Genomic DNA, 15,998 nt, shown 5'->3' on the forward strand with positions numbered 1-15,998 from the left:
CTTTTTCTGACAGCTAGTACATTTGGAGTGGTTCCCCTGTAGTTCATCCCAGGATATTAATCCTATTATGGAAATACGTAACTTTTATGTGATGCTGGGAACACAGCTAATTGGAAAAATGTTATAGTCATTTGGGGACAGACATTTTTTTTATCTGAAAAATAAAGTTTTACACAAGGGCATCGCCATTAATGTGCAGTTTTGCCGATTTGGCCACACAATCTGAGTGATGGAACTAAAATGTTCGAGAATGAGTCAGTTGCTCCACAGGGCTGTAAGCCATTTGGTTGGCCAGAACATCCAATGAGCGTCTTTATGGACTAAACCGCACAATAGTTGTAGCTGCCTACAATCCCCTCAAGCTAGTGTCTTTAGAAGTGATTGTATATTGTTTTCTATTTATTTTCAATGTATTTATTTCATTATTATTTTCCCAGATGTGTTGATGACAATGGCATTAATGGCATGGGAGAAGGAATGGGTTGAGTGATCCAGTTGGATGCTGTGGAAGATTAGGTGGCTATGGACATACTGTATTGGGTGACAAAAGGAATTGTAGCCAGGACACCAGGGTTAACACCCCTACTCTTCAGACAAGTGTCATGGTATTTTCAATAACCAGCGAATATCATGAGTGTTGTATCTAAAAGATGACACATTGAGCCATTGGAGGGTTTTTAGATTAGATGGATGAGCACCTCCTATTGGTCCTCCAAAACTACTTACAGGCCCTATCCAAAGCCAACAGATGGGTGCAGTATAGCAAAACCTGCACGTGAGCATTTTGCTGACCAAGCAAGATACTGTAGCTCATGTGGTGTTAAAGGTCCTTCGGGGCGTATTTAGTGTTTGGAATTGAAAGGATGTTGATTTTCCAGCTAGCAATGAGGAATCGTCCCAGAAGTGGCCCTCTTCCGGGGTCCGGAACTGATTGAATCGGCCCGGAATCGGGTGTCAGACTCGGCCCGGAATCAAAATGAATCACTGCACAGAATCGGTCCAAGTACATCGGGCCGTTTCCGTCTACCGGATTTCAGCCGACTTTGCCGGCATCTTACCAGAATCCCCCCCAGAAGCGGCCCGATGTAAATGTAAATAAATGTACACAAAATGAAAGAAAATGTACCCCCTTTTCATCATATCCAATTGGCAGTTGCAGTCCCATCGCTACAACTCCCTTACGGCCTCGGGAGGCGAAGATCAAGATCCGTGCGTCCTCCGAAACACAACCCTGCCAAGCCGCACTGCTTCTTGACACAATGCACACTTAACCCAGAAGCCAGCCGTACCAACGTGCAGCTGGCGACCGTGTCAGCGTGCATGGGCGCCAAATCGCCACAGGACTAGCTACAGCGCGATGGGACAAGGACATCCCGGCCGGCCAACCCTCCCCTAACCCGGACGACACTGGGCCAATTGTGCGTCGCCTCATGGGTCTCCCGGTCGTGGCTGGCTGCGACACAGACAGGAATCGAGCTAGCATCTGTAGCAACACAGTTTGCACTGCGATGCAGTGTCTTAGACCGCTGTGCCACTCGGGAGGCCCCATTCACAAAGTTTTGAATGCTTTGTACAAAGTATCAAAGTACTAAAATACTACTTAAACAGAAAAGACTCTTAAAGAATTTAATTGAAATGTTAATTACATTTTTGGATCACAGAAACAATGAGAAAATATGGAAAAATAAATTAATAACAACATGTTAATTATATAAAGCAGCCCGTGTATTCATCTGCCAGAGAGTAGCCACAATTTACCCGAGCTCCAAGTAATACATTTGGGCCAGATAACTCACACCGGAATCGGCCCGAGCCCCAAGTAATACATTTGGGCCACATAACTCACACCGGAATCAGCCCGAGCTCAATCCCGCATCCTAGCTATAAGTAATACTGCCGAAGGCGGCCCAGACTCGGGCCAAATGACGTCGGGCCGAGTCTGACTCTCAGCCGAGTGCCCGGACTCACAGCCGGAATTGGCCCAGATCCACTGTGCTAGCTGGAGTTCTTTGCAGTCAAATTTCAAATGAGTAGAACACAATGTAACAAAGTAAAGAGAATGGAACAAAGGCTGTTCTTGGACACTTCATAGAAAGGCAAATAAATATAATTCCATTGGAAGAAAATAATATATGAAATGCTTTGTGCCAATATGTCTTTATCACCTTCAATGAGCCATGAGTCATTTAAGTGTCACAGTCACAACCTGTTCATAGAATAACACTTATCTCCCCCATACTCCATCAGTGATCCAAGAATACGTGTCACATACCATAGTTGACCATGATATACTACTTAGCCTATTCCAAGAATGTCTTTACACGTACATTAGCTTTTGGCTCATCTGATTCCCTGTCTTATCTGACACATCAATGGATTTTTATTGTGTCTTAACTGATGTGGCTAATTGTCCTGATCTTTAATAAGTGATGTAATTTCTCATGATTTGATCAATAGCATGGTCTAGGGAACAGCGTTTAATATGTTTGCAGTGTCTGAGGATTCTTGAGGAGTTATTTTGCAACATGTTTCCATGTTCTTTTACAATCCCCTCAAGATATAGTCTCTGTCATTTGCCAAACATCTGCCACCGTTTATCATGAAAAATTACTAAAGAGCCATTTCAAGGTAGTTTTGTTGGATATGCTCAACAATTAAAAACTGTTTATTGACTCAACTGTACATTCACAAACGTTAGGCACCTTTCCCATTGGTCCATTAACAACAAATATTGCCACGCTCAACTGCCAAACATAGATCTATCCCACTGGGAACAGACGTCAATTCAGCATCTTTTCCACGTTGGTTCAACGTAATTTCATTGAAATGACGTGGAAACAATGTTGATTCAACCACCGTGTGCCCAGTGGGATGGCTTTTAGAGTGCAAGACCAGTAGATCAGATTATGCGGTGAGGTTTAACGGAATATGCAGAATTTGGCTAACATAATGTTTTGATGGTTGTGTGTTTGATAATGAAAGTCTTAGGGGTCTTAGGGGAATTACCTCTGAGGTAGTGAAATGTGTGACTTTTGACCACTTTGGCATGCTAGCTATATGAAAAACATCTGAGGAATAAGAAAGTTGTGGTACGGTGTTGCATGTCGTGATATGGCCAAGTAACATTGTTTATATAGTTAGTCTACCACATGAACATCAAAAGCAAGAAAGGGAAGCATTTTAGGAAGAATAGAGGAGCATACCTCTGAATAAGACGTGGTAAAAAAACGGAAAACATTTTCCAAGGCCCGGTCCAGGCACCTTCACACAGAGAAACATCTAGGAAAGCATAACTTTTTAAAGATGATAGTTATTTAGAAATTGGCACAAAAAAAAAAACAAGGATCCTACCAGTGTTGATACTGGTGGAGAAATAGATGCTATTGGCAAGGAAGATATAATAATCACTTAAAGGGGAACAGACAGGTATGTAGTCCTGTGTAGCTCAGTTGGTGGGGCGTTGTGCTTGCAACGCTAGGGTTATGGGGTCAATTCCCAAGGGGGACCAGTATGAAAATATATGTACTCAATATTGTAAGTTGCTCTGGATAAGAGCATCTGCTAAATTCCTAAAATGTAAGAGATTTCTGGGAAATTCTAGAGCATCACTCAATGTTTATTAATACATGTAAATGTAAAATGCTTCTCAATCCCTGCTTGGGATGTGACATTGTTGGTTATTCTTCATTTTCCGCCAAAACACAAACTACGTAAGAACCTGTTACGTCACCCATATTCGTATAGCCTTTGAAGTTATTCTTTGTTTGAAGTGTGAAAGAGATGTCTGTTTAAAATCTTTGAAAAGGAGGACATGTTTTCAACAGATAATATGCATGCAGCTATGAACATACGTAGATCATACTTGAAAAAGGAGACATAGTCGTCTCTGGGACTACTTAAAGATGACGTATCAACTGACATTGGCCTGTACACAATATTTTGTCTTTGGCCTCAGGGTTAGACCACAGTGAATTATCAGGGATATTTGGTATCACTAAATGTAGTAGGCCTTGTTTAGTATTTCCATAAACATGGCATATTTGTTCACTACACACATGCTTCTTATTATAAACTCCAGATTTGTTACACTGAGTGGTCAGATAAAATGGGTAAGCTTGCATGGAACTGGAATGCATCCATTCCACTTCATGGAACTTATCCTCAAGTATTTGAAACACCTATTATTGATATCAATTAGTAGTAACTTGTCTAAAGTCTTTTTGGGACTGTGTCACTGTTAATTTAAAACCATCTACTGTATATACAGTGGCTTTTTTATTAGCTTTGAGGAATGAGACTTTATGTCGTAATGAGACTCTGAAAGTGTCCAAGATACATTTTTCATGTTGAAATGATTGATTATTTATATTTATATCCAAGTGAAAACTATTGTGTGCAGAGAGCACTTATAGGTGCACATAAACATGTGTATTTTCTCTATACAAACTTTAAGATTCCTCTCAACGTAGTGTATTTCTTGGACAACAAACCTATTTGTACTATTAGGTTTATCTTTTTTAGGAGTCAACCAGTTATTCATGTAAAATCAATCAACATTTTATGAAGAGATAAACAAAGGGTTAACACACACATACTGTATGTTATATAGATTGGTACAATAATCTCTCTGATGCATTATAAATACAATGAGGTTTTAAGGTTTTAAGACGCTATCTTCCTGTCCATTCATTGTGATACCCAACAGTATATAGTACCACTGTTCTCTGCATTAGGGCTGTATTTGCATTTGTTTTAACAACATCCTTTGGAAGCCATTAAACCTGCTGGCTGATAAAGCAAGCGAAGCTCAGGGGAAAGACATTTTATATGTGATTAATCCAGACTCTCAGAAGAAAGAAAACAAAACCATACATCTGTGAACCATGTATGTTAGCTACATTAGAGGGGGAGGAAACTCTTGTCTGCCTTTCATCTATATACTGTATTGAATACAAATGCATTGAATACAATTATAATGTATAGGCTAATACCATGATCATGGTAAGTAAAAAGTGACATTGTGTGCTGTCATATAGAGTAAGGGTGGCAGGTAGCCTAGCAGTTCGAGCCCATAACCGAAAGGTTGCTGGTTCAAATACCCAAGGTGAATAATCAGCAGGGCACTTAACCCTAATTTGCTCTGTCTTTGTTTCCAGGGTTTTCCTGGCGTGCCTGGAAAGGTGGGCCAGAGTGGAACTAAGGTGAGCTCCTGTTATTATCATAAAGGTCTGCTCTTATGTCAGGACATGCCGATACTGTCCATTAAATTGATATTATGGTGTTTTAAATAAAAACATTGATTCAAAGTCACAATATCCTTTCCAGCAAGCTTTACATTAGCAAACATTTTGTGCTTGCAAGAAAGGCTATTATGTTATTGTACTTCTTTATTAAACATTATGCTGTGTTCAACCACAGTTTACATGCACCGTTATAAAGTATAGAATACAATAAATAGGAAGATAATTAAGTGTTTTTGATGGCTTTTGGAAAATGCACAAATTATTTTTGGATTACTGAAATTTGAAAATACTTCAGCCAAGCCCACAGAACATTTTTAAAAGTATTCTGGGGACTCAGTCATTTTTTCCCATAACATCAGACTTTTATAAACTATGGTTCGAGTTTTGATATAGAAATACATAAATAATCTTTAATGAAGCTGTCATGTGACAGATAGAAAGAAAACACATGTAATCAATGAAGAAAGTTGTTCTTATATATAATTTTTTTTCAAAATTGGCAAACCGTTGCACAAAATTACAATATAAAAAAGTTACTGCATATGTTATTAATTCTATCATTATAATTACAGGGTGAAGCTGGTTCGTCAGGACTGAAAGGTGCCAAAGGTTCAACTGGAACATCTGTAAGTTGGCTGCAGTCAATAGATGCAGTTTCAATTTGTCCAAATGTATTCAGGATCACACTTACAGTACTATATGTGTCTTAAATATGTATTGACATAGTGCTAAGTCATTTTCACACTTACTCAATGACAACAAATGTGTAGAGATACGGGTAATATTTAAATTGATGTTGTTTTCTTGTTTTTCTTCTTTAGGGTGATAATGGCTTTCCTGGTGAACCTGGATCATCAGGGCAACCTGGACCTAAGGTAACAGTAATTTCTCTTCTGTTCAAGAAATGTAACATCCTGTGAACGGACCCTTTCAGGGATGATGTCAATTTTACTTTGCCCAATGTCCATGTGAATAATATTTGCAGAAATAGTCAAATGTACTTTCATGGGGTGCTAGCCTGAGAAAATCTCAATAGTAAATAGCAATAGTAAAGACCTGCACACTCAGTTGCTCCAACACATACCTTAATTACACCATTAGCATTGAAACGTTGTGAACCAATGAAGGTACAGTATGTGTGGAGCAATTTGAGTGTTCTGACCCGATCTTACTGGTACTGTATCAGGGAATGTACTCCCCAGATCATGCAGTGTTGCAACACCGCCACTAGAGGCAGTGATGACCACACGGAGCAACCGTAAAACCCTGAATGATATTGAGTATTGGTATGAAATCCCAAATACTGCTGAGCAGTGTTATGAAATCCCAAATACTGCTGGCTGCATTACCTCATCTGTCCTTACAAGGCAGGACTTTATAGTTGCACTGTGAATATCAGTCCCTTGTCTGTTGGTGTGTGAAATCAGTTCCTCAGTGTTATTGTTGATGCATATAGTTCTGCTTGGGTTAGGGTTGAAATATTCCAACCAGGATTTCTAGAAAACGAGGGAATTTATTGAAAGTTCCTGGAATTTTGCAACCCTAGCTTGGGTTAGCATTTTCTACATGGATATAACTTCTAGCGAGTATGTTGTTTAGAGCAGTGCCATGGCTATACTAGTGATGCCAAATGAAGTGGTGGTCCAAGCCTACAGTGCTACTATTGCCTTCGTCAGTGGAATTTTGGGATGGAAATCAAAAGCGGTCTGTTTCTCTGGTCTCGACTCTCTGTCTCCCAGTCACTTTTTATTAGCTGATCTCGCATTAACGAGAGCCAATGTGTATTGGTTAATGGCACAGGAGTGAAATAGTAGTTTATGGACATGAGCAATGTTTTCATATTCATGGATTCGTTTCAGACAGCCGTTACTGGAGCACATTCGTTTAGAAAAATCAATTGTCGCCTAAAACTCTAATGCTGATCATGAGCTTTTCTTTTTTTCCACAGCAGTATTTTATGATTTCAAAGCAGAATTGTATTTCCATATCAGTATCCACTGTGGTTTGTGTGCTATGTCTTACTATGGAATTCCGCCTTTAATTACATTTTCTCAAATAAAGGGCAACAAAGGTGAAAGTGGACTACCAGGTCAACCAGGGGTTTCAGGACCAGAGGTCAACATTTAACATTTCATATCTGTTGATTATGTCTATTGTGAATGTAAATAGACAGTAAAGGTGATACATGACATAATTTAGAACTGTTTACAGTACGATCTAAGCTACAGAACGTCTAAAAGACGAAGTGTCCTTACCATGTTCTTACCATATGTTCTTACTATGTACAGTATGATGCTTGATTGAATGAATGTTATTCCAGGGCATGTCAGGTGACCCTGGAATAGCAGGTCAGCCAGGACACCCAGGAATGCCAGGCTTGACAGGACCTAAGGTATTTACAGGCTCCTACAAAATCACTCTTAACTGCTGGGAAAATACTGTGTCTTGACAGTTTGATAGGGATTTACCTGTGTGTAGGCCTATTTAGCAATTACTGGAATTAGCAATTATAGTCATTTTCACCAAATGTTCTGTTCAAAGAGGATCTCACACCCTTTTGAAATTGATATAAATGTTTTCTTCTTCTGAGGCGTAGTGTACAATTGAGCGGTGATTGAGCATTAGGAATGATTTCTGCAAATGTTTTCAGTGTTGCCATCCAGATCACATTTTGTTTATTTAATGAGAGAGGAAAAATACTGACATTGCATTTTAATTAAGAATTAGGAGCCAGAAACCTACTTTATGGGGAGCTGTGTATCCAGATTTACCTCCATTAACTTCAATAAAGAATATTAATTTATACTACAGCAAACAAGCAAGTCTTTCATGGGATGAAATAAATAAATTACCCCAAGGACTGCAATTTACAGGTGAGGGTTAATTGAATGCAGTAAAATACATAATTGATCTATAACAGTATTGTTTACCGGAACTGTTTCACAGACATTTTTTGAGACAATAGTTTACCATTTCAGAAATATCATAAACAGTACTTTTCAGTTTGCCTTTCATTTCATTTCTACCACTTCAGGACAAGTTGCAATCTTACTACAAAATATCTGAAAAAACGAGTGAAACACTACAAGAGGCTTGTATAATGTTGAACATACTGTCATCTGTCATATCCATAGCATGTGTCATGGATGTGGTGCAGTATGTGGGTATTGAAGTTGAAACATTTGTAATCGTAGCTCTGTATTCTCCTACTGCCCGTAACAATAACATGTGATTGCGGTGTCGTTTCTATCTCACCAGGGAAAAAGGGGAGATCCAGGTGAACGAGGAGGGGAGGTATTCATAACATTTCATTTGGGTTTTCTTATGTAACACCTGATGATATTTCAAACCCATTAGCAACACCTGAGGCTTTGGCTAGAGTGTCTGTCCTCATGTTCCAGACATTTCAAGTATTCAGTTTGATTGTATTTTGCCATGTTGCTCAGACCAAGAGAACAAATAATGGTACACAGCAAAGAATGAAAGTGAACATACTGTAACTGTAGAACATATTGAAAAGTTAATTTTACTTATGGACCAGAGATTGCTTGGGAAAACATAAATAGAGGTTGCTACATTTTCCATTTACAATAGACCGCTTGGGGTGTAATCGGATGCTCGGTTCACTACCTCCTTCCAAATGTGGTTGCTTTCATTTAGCCGGAGTGGAATCATGTTGAACAACCTCTTAATTAAATGTCATGGGAAACAGGGACAGCTATGATCTTTGTGGGAAAAACTAGGAAGCATACCGAGTCAAATGACAATGTCACCACAGGACTGCGGTTAAGAAGTCACTTGGACTGAGGCTCTGGATGTAAAATATCCATTAAACTGACTCTCATGGACATACAGTTGAAGTCGGAAGATTACATACACCTTAGCCAAATACATTTAAACTCAGTTTTTCACAATTCCTGACATTTAATCCTAGTAAAAGTCCCTGTCTTAGGTCAGTTAGGATCACCACTTTATTTTAAGAATGTGAAATGTCAGAATAATAGTAGACAGAATTCTTTTTTCAGCTTTTATTTCTTTCATCACATTCCCAGTGGGTCAGAAGTTTACATACACTCAATTAGTATTTGGTAGAATTGGGTCAAAAATTTCGGGTAGCCTTCCACAAGCTTCCCACAACAAGTTAGGTGCATTTTGGCCCATTCCTCCTGACAGAGCTGGTGTAACTGAGTCAGGTTTGTAGGCCTCCTTGCTCACACACACTTTTTCAGTTCTGCCCACAAATTTCCCATAGGATTGAGGTCAGGGCTTTGTGATAGCCACTCCAATACCTTGATTTTGTTGTCCTTAAGCCATTTTGCCACAACTTTGGAAGTATGCTTAGGGTCATTGTTCATTTGGAAGACCCATTTGCGACCAAGCTTTAACTTCCTGACTGATGTCTTGAGATGTTGCTTCAATATATCCACATAATTTTCCTCCTCACGATGCCATCTATTTCGTGATGTGCACCAGTCCCTCCTGCAGCAAAGCACCCCCACAACATGATGCTGCCACCCCCGTGTATCACGGTTGGGATGGTGTTCTTCGGCTTGCAAGCCTCCTCTTTTCCTCCGAACATAACGATGGTCATCATGGCCAAACAGTTTTATTTTTGTTTCATCAGACCAGAGGACATTTCTCCAAAAAGTGCAATCTTTGTCCCCATGTGCAGTTGCAAACCGTAGTATGTTTTTTTATGGCAGTTTTGGAGCAGTGGCTTTTTCCTTGCTGAGCAGCCTTTCAGGTTATGTCGATGTAGGACTCGTTTTACTGTGGATATAGATACTTTTGTACCTGTTTCCTCCAGCATCTTCACAAGGTCCTTTGCTGTTCTGGAATTGATTTGCACTTTTCACACCAAAGTGCGTTCATCTCTAAGAGACAGAACACATCTCCTTCCTGAGCAGTATTTTTACATTTTCATTTGTGTCATTTAGCAGATGCTCTTATCCAGAGCGACTTACAGTAGTGAATGCATATATTTCATTTCATACATTTTCTTCATTTGTCTTTCTCCGTACTGGCCCCCCGTGGGAATCGAACCCACAACCCTGGAGTTGCAAACACCATGCTCGACCAACTGAGCCACAGTATGACGGCTGTGTGGTCCCATGGTGTTTATACTTGCGTACTATTGTTTGTACAGATGAACGTGGCACCTTCAGGTGTTTGGAAATTGCTCCCAAGGATGAACCAGACTTGTCGAGGTCTACAATTTTCTTTCTGAGGTCTTGGCTGATTTCTTTTGATTTTCCCATGATGTCAAGCAAAGAGGCACTGAGTTTGAAGGTAGGCCTTGAAATACATCCACAGGTACACCTCCAATTGACTCAAATGATGTCAATTAGCCTATCAGAAGCTTCTAAAGCCATGACATAATTGTCTGGAATTTTCCAAGCTGTTTACAGGCACAGTCAGCTTAGTGTATGTAAACTTCTGACCCACTGGAATTGTGATACAGTGAATAATAAGTGAAATAATCTGTCTGTAAACAATTGTTGGGAAAATTACTTGTCATGCACAAAGTAGATGTCGTAACCGACTTGCCAAAACTATAGTTTGTTAACAATACATTTGTGGAGTGGTTTTAATGACTCCAATCTAAGTGTATGTAAACTTACGACTTCAACTGTAGCAACAACCTTTCTGTAAAATCTCATTCTAAAATCATGACTGGCAAATTTTAACTCTGTTCTGAAGGACAATGACTTGATTACTGAAGACCTTACATTTAACCACAAGCAAAAATTACAAAAACATTGTACGACTAAAAACAAACACCATAATTGCTAGTTGAATTTTCTCTACAGGGATTAAGAGGTGAAAAAGGAGATATGGGGATTCCAGGTAATCATGTAAGTTGACCTTCCTGTGATTACAGTGCATTTGGAAAGTATTCAGACCCCTTGGCTTTTCCCACATTTTGTTACGTTACAGCCTTATTCTAAAAAGGATTAAATAGTATTTTCCACTCATCATTCTATACATAATACCCCATAACGACAAAGCAAAAGCAGGTTTTTTGAAATGCTTGCAAATGTATAAAAAACAAAAACTGAAATATCACATTTACATAAGTATTCAGTACTTTGTTGAAGCACCTTTGGGGTATGATGCTACAAGCTTGGCACACCTGTACTTGGGGAGTTTCTCCCGTTCTTTTCTGCAGATCCTCCCAAGCTTAGTCAAGTTGGAAGGGGAGTGTTGCTGAACAGCTATTTTTAGGTCTCTCCAGAGATGTTCGTTCGGATTCAAGTCTGGGCTCTGGCTGGGCCACTCAAGGACATTCAGACGTGTCCCGAAGCCACTCCTGCATTGTCGTGGCTGTGTGCTTAGGGTCGTTGTCCTGTTGGAAGGTAAACTTTCGCCAAAGTCTGTGGTCCTGAGCGCTCTGGAGCAGGTTTTCATCTCTCTGTACTTTGCTTTGTTCATCTTTCCCTCGATCCTGACTAGTCTCCCAGTCCCTGCCGCTGAAAAACATCCCCACAGCATGATGCTGCATCCACCATGCTTCACCGTAGGGATGGTGCCAGGTTTCCTCCAGACGTGATGCTTGGTATTCAGGCCAAAGAGTTCAATGATGGCTTCATCAGACCAGAGAGTCTTGTTTCTCATGGTCTGAGAGTCTTTTAGGTGCCTTTTGGCAAACTCCAAGAGGGTTGTCATGCGCCTTTTACTAAGGAGTGGCTTCAGTCTGGCCACTCTACCATAAAGGCCTGATTGGTGGAGTGCTGCAGAGATGTTGGTCCTTCTGGAAGATTCTCTCATCTCCTCAGAGGAACTCTGTCAGAGTGACCATCGGGTTCTTGGTCATCTCCCTGACCAAGGCCCTTCTCCAAGGCCCAAATGTTCAGTTTGGTCAGGCGGCCAGCTCTAGGAAGAGTCTTGGTGGTTCTAAACTTCTTCCATTTACGAATGATTTAGGCCACTGTGTTCTTGGGGACCTTCAATGCTGCAGGAATTTTTGGTGTACCCTTCCCTAGATCTGTGCCTCGACACAATCCTGTCTTGGAGCTCTACGAACACTTCCTTCAACCTCATGGTTTGGTTTTTGCTCTGACATGCACTGTCAACTGTAGGTCCTTATATAAATAGGTGTGTGCCTTTCCAAATCATGTCCAATCAATTGAATTTACCACAGGTGGACTCCAAGTTGTAGAAACATCTCAAGGATGATCAATGGAAACAGGTTACACCTGAGCTCAATTTCGAGTCTCATTACTAAGAGTCTAAATACTTATGTAAATACTAAAAACCCTATTTTGCTTTGTCGTTATGGGGTATTTTGTGTAGTTTGATGAGGAAATGTTTTTATTTAGTCCATTTTATAATAAGGCTGTAACATAAGAAAATGTGGAAAAAGTCAAGGGGTCTGAATACTTTCCAAGTGCACTGTATATCAATGATTGAATTATGGCTATAATATAAAAGTATTTTATCCAATTGGACAGTTGATTGGCCAGTAGCCTCGGAAGCCCAGTTACAAAGTACTTAATGCTTCCAAATGCTATGATTTTTCTATGTGAAACTGTTCTAACCACATTACATTCTTCCATAGCCTACACTACCGGTCAAAAGTTTTAGAACACTTACTCATTCAAGGGTTTTTCTTTATTTTTACTATTTTCTACATTGTAGAATAATAGTGAAGACATCAAAACTATGAAATAACACACATGGATTCATGTAGTAATTAAAAAAGTGTTAAACAAATCAAAATATATTTGAGATTTGAGATTCTTCAGATAGCCACCCTTTGCCTTGATGACAGCTTTGCACACTCTTGGCATTCTCTCCACCAGCTTCATGAGGTAGTCACCTGGAATGCATTTAAATTAACAGGTGCTTGTTCTTAAAAGTTAATCTGTGGAATTTCTTTCCTCCTTAATGCGTTTGAACCAATCAGTTGTGTTGTGACAAGGTAGGGGGGTATACAGAAGATAGCCTTATTTGGTAAAAGACCAAGTCCATATTATGTCAAGAACAGGTCAAATAAGCAAAGAGAAATGACAGTCTATCATTACTTTAAGACATGAAGGTCAGTCAATATGGAACATTTCAAGAACTTTGAAAGTTTCTTCAATTGCAGTCGCAAAAACCATCAGTCGCTATGATGAAACTGGCTCTCATGAAGACCGCCACAGGAATGGAAGACCCAGAGTTACCTCTGCTGCAGAGGTTAAGTTCATTAGAGTTACCAGCCTCAGAAATTGCATCCCAATAAATGCTTCACAGAGTTGAAGTAATAGACACATCTCAACATCAACTGTTCAGAGGAGACTGTGTGAATCAGGCCTTCATGGTCGAATCTCTGCAAAGAAACCACAACTAAAGGACACCAATAAGAAGAAGAGACTTGCTTGGGCCAAGAAACACGAGCAATGGACATTAGACCGGTGGAAATATGTCCTTTTGTCTGGAGTCCAAATTGGAGATTTTTGGTTCTAACCGATGTGTCTTTGATAGACGCGGTGTGGGTGAACGGATGATCTCCAATGTGTATTTCCCACTGTAAAGCATGGAGGTGTTATGGTGTGGGTGTGCTTTGCTGGTGACACTGTCAGTGATTTATTTAGAATTCAAGGCACACTTAACCAGCATGGCTACTACAGCATTCTGCAGCGATACGCCATCCCATCTGGTTTGCGCTTAGTGGGACTATCATTTGTTTTCAACAGGACAATGACCCAAAACACACCTCCAGGTTGTGTTACCAAGAAGGAGAGTGATGAAGTGCTGCGTCAGATGACCTGCCCTCCACAATCCCCCGACCTCAACCAAATCGAGACGGTTTGGGAAGAGTTGGACCGCAGAGTGAAGGAAAAGCAGCCAACAATGTCTTCACTGTTATTCTACAATTTAGAAAATAGTACAAATAAAGAAAACTCTTGAATGAGTAGGTGTTCTAACTTTTGACCGGTAGTGTATATAATTCATAACTAAGAATATTTTCCTTGTCACAATGTATTAATTTCATATTGTAGACTAGCACTGACTATGTTCTAACACACTCATGCAGAGGAACTGGATTGGAAATGTGGTAGTATGGGAACAACTCTCAAATTGAGTTGTGATTTGAGTTGTGATTAATCAACATTACTAATCAGCCATCATCACTTTGATTGATAGGGCTCTAATGGCTCATCGGGACAGAAAGGGGGGGTAAGTCTGTCATTGAGTTCTGTAAGTTGATGTAGCCCTGAATAGCCAAGCATTCATCCTCATCTAGAGTATAGCATTGTGTGTACTTATACTATGCTCTTGTGCATGCCAGAAAGGGACAACAGGAGACCCCGGTCAGAGGGGACTGGGAGGTCACCAAGGCCAGCCAGGATTATCAGGGCAGACAGGCCCGTCTGGGCCTCGAGGACAGAGCGGTGACGTTGGGCCTCCTGGGCCACCTGGACTAGAGGGTAGACCTGTGTGTAACCCACCAGTGCACTCACCACCATGCATGGTCTCACATTCAACTGCTCATTTATCAACAATCATCATAATTGTTCCATCAATGCCTATGCTGTTTGTATGAATTGACTGAGACATTTTTGCATGATGCCATCAATCATGTCACATCTCCACAGGGAAGGGAGATGTCCAAGCAAATCATTCAGCAAATATGCAGAGAGGTACTTAGATGTGAGTATGGATCATGTTTGATAATTGCTGTATTCTCTATACTGCACCTATATCTGAGCCCCCCTCCATTGTGTTTTTATCCCAGTGGAGATGCCTTCGCTACTCCTCAGTAACCAGCAGCAAAGTAACTGTGACCACTACCAAAGCAGGGACGGTACTCCCGGAGTACCAGGCCCTGTTGGGCCCCAGGGATCAAGGGGCTTTACTGGGAACCCTGGTTCCATTGGACAGCCGGGCCATCCAGGTCGACCTGGGCGTCCTGGGATGTGTGGCTTGAAAGGTAGGACCCAATTAATCTGTGCAGTATGTATGGGTAAACAGTCAAGTAGAACGTAAGTAAACATTGGATCTGTCCTGGAACACATTGCATTCTATTTGTGTTTCCAGGAGATCCAGGAATAAAGGGGGAGAAGGGGAGTCAAGGAAGAGCAGAGATTGGAGATCCGGGAACACCAGGGTCTCCAGGTAAAATATAAATATGAAATATTTGTACTTCATATGGTATGCTACTGCACATCAAATTTTATATAATGTGCATTCGGGAAGTATTCAGACCCCTTGACTTTTTCCACATTTTGTTGGTTACAGCCTTATTCTAAAATGTATTAAATAAAAATCTCATCAGTCTACACACAATACCCCATAAAAAAACAGAAATGCCTTATTTACATAAGTATTCAGACCCTATTAAAATCGGAATTGAGCACAGGTGCATCCTGTTTCCATTGATCATCCTTGAGATGTTTCTACAACTTCATTGGAGTCCAAATGTTGTAAATTCAATTGATTGGACATGATTTGGAAAAGCCCACACCTTCTAAATAAGTTCCCACAGTTGAATGTACATGTCAGAGCAAAAACCAAGCCATGAGGTTGAAGGAATTGTCCGTAGAGCTCCGAGACAGGGTTGTGTTGAGGCACAGATCTGGGGAAGGGTACCAAAACATTGCTGCAGCATTGAAGGTTTGCAAGAACACAGTGGCCTCCATCATTCTTAAATGGAAAAAGTGTGGAATCACCAAGACTCTTCCTAGAGCTGGCCGCATGGCCAAACTGAGCAATCGGATGAGAATGGCCTTGGTCAAGGAGGTGACCAAGAACCTGATGGTCACTGACAGA

General features: G+C 40.5%; 1 protein-coding gene across 2 annotated transcripts in view; it reads left to right on the forward strand.

Moving 5' to 3' along the window:
• The window catches only part of LOC106611541 (uncharacterized), a 36,659-nt gene that overhangs the window by 17,529 nt on the left and 3,132 nt on the right, over nt 1–15,998 (forward strand). For both annotated transcript variants that reach the window (XM_082977094.1, XM_045722959.2), the window contains exons 10-21: nt 5,157–5,201; nt 5,816–5,869; nt 6,065–6,118; nt 7,305–7,358; nt 7,564–7,635; nt 8,502–8,537; nt 11,054–11,098; nt 14,373–14,405; nt 14,518–14,664; nt 14,825–14,879; nt 14,965–15,159; nt 15,267–15,344. In XM_082977094.1, coding sequence (XP_082833220.1) covers nt 5,157–5,201; nt 5,816–5,869; nt 6,065–6,118; nt 7,305–7,358; nt 7,564–7,635; nt 8,502–8,537; nt 11,054–11,098; nt 14,373–14,405; nt 14,518–14,664; nt 14,825–14,879; nt 14,965–15,159; nt 15,267–15,344 — 868 coding nt within the window. The remainder of the gene's footprint in view (nt 1–5,156; nt 5,202–5,815; nt 5,870–6,064; nt 6,119–7,304; nt 7,359–7,563; nt 7,636–8,501; nt 8,538–11,053; nt 11,099–14,372; nt 14,406–14,517; nt 14,665–14,824; nt 14,880–14,964; nt 15,160–15,266; nt 15,345–15,998) is intronic.

Source organism: Salmo salar, chromosome 01 (genome assembly GCF_965601325.2).
Source record: "Salmo salar chromosome 01, fSalSal1, whole genome shotgun sequence".
Taxonomy (NCBI): Eukaryota; Metazoa; Chordata; class Actinopteri; order Salmoniformes; family Salmonidae; genus Salmo; species Salmo salar.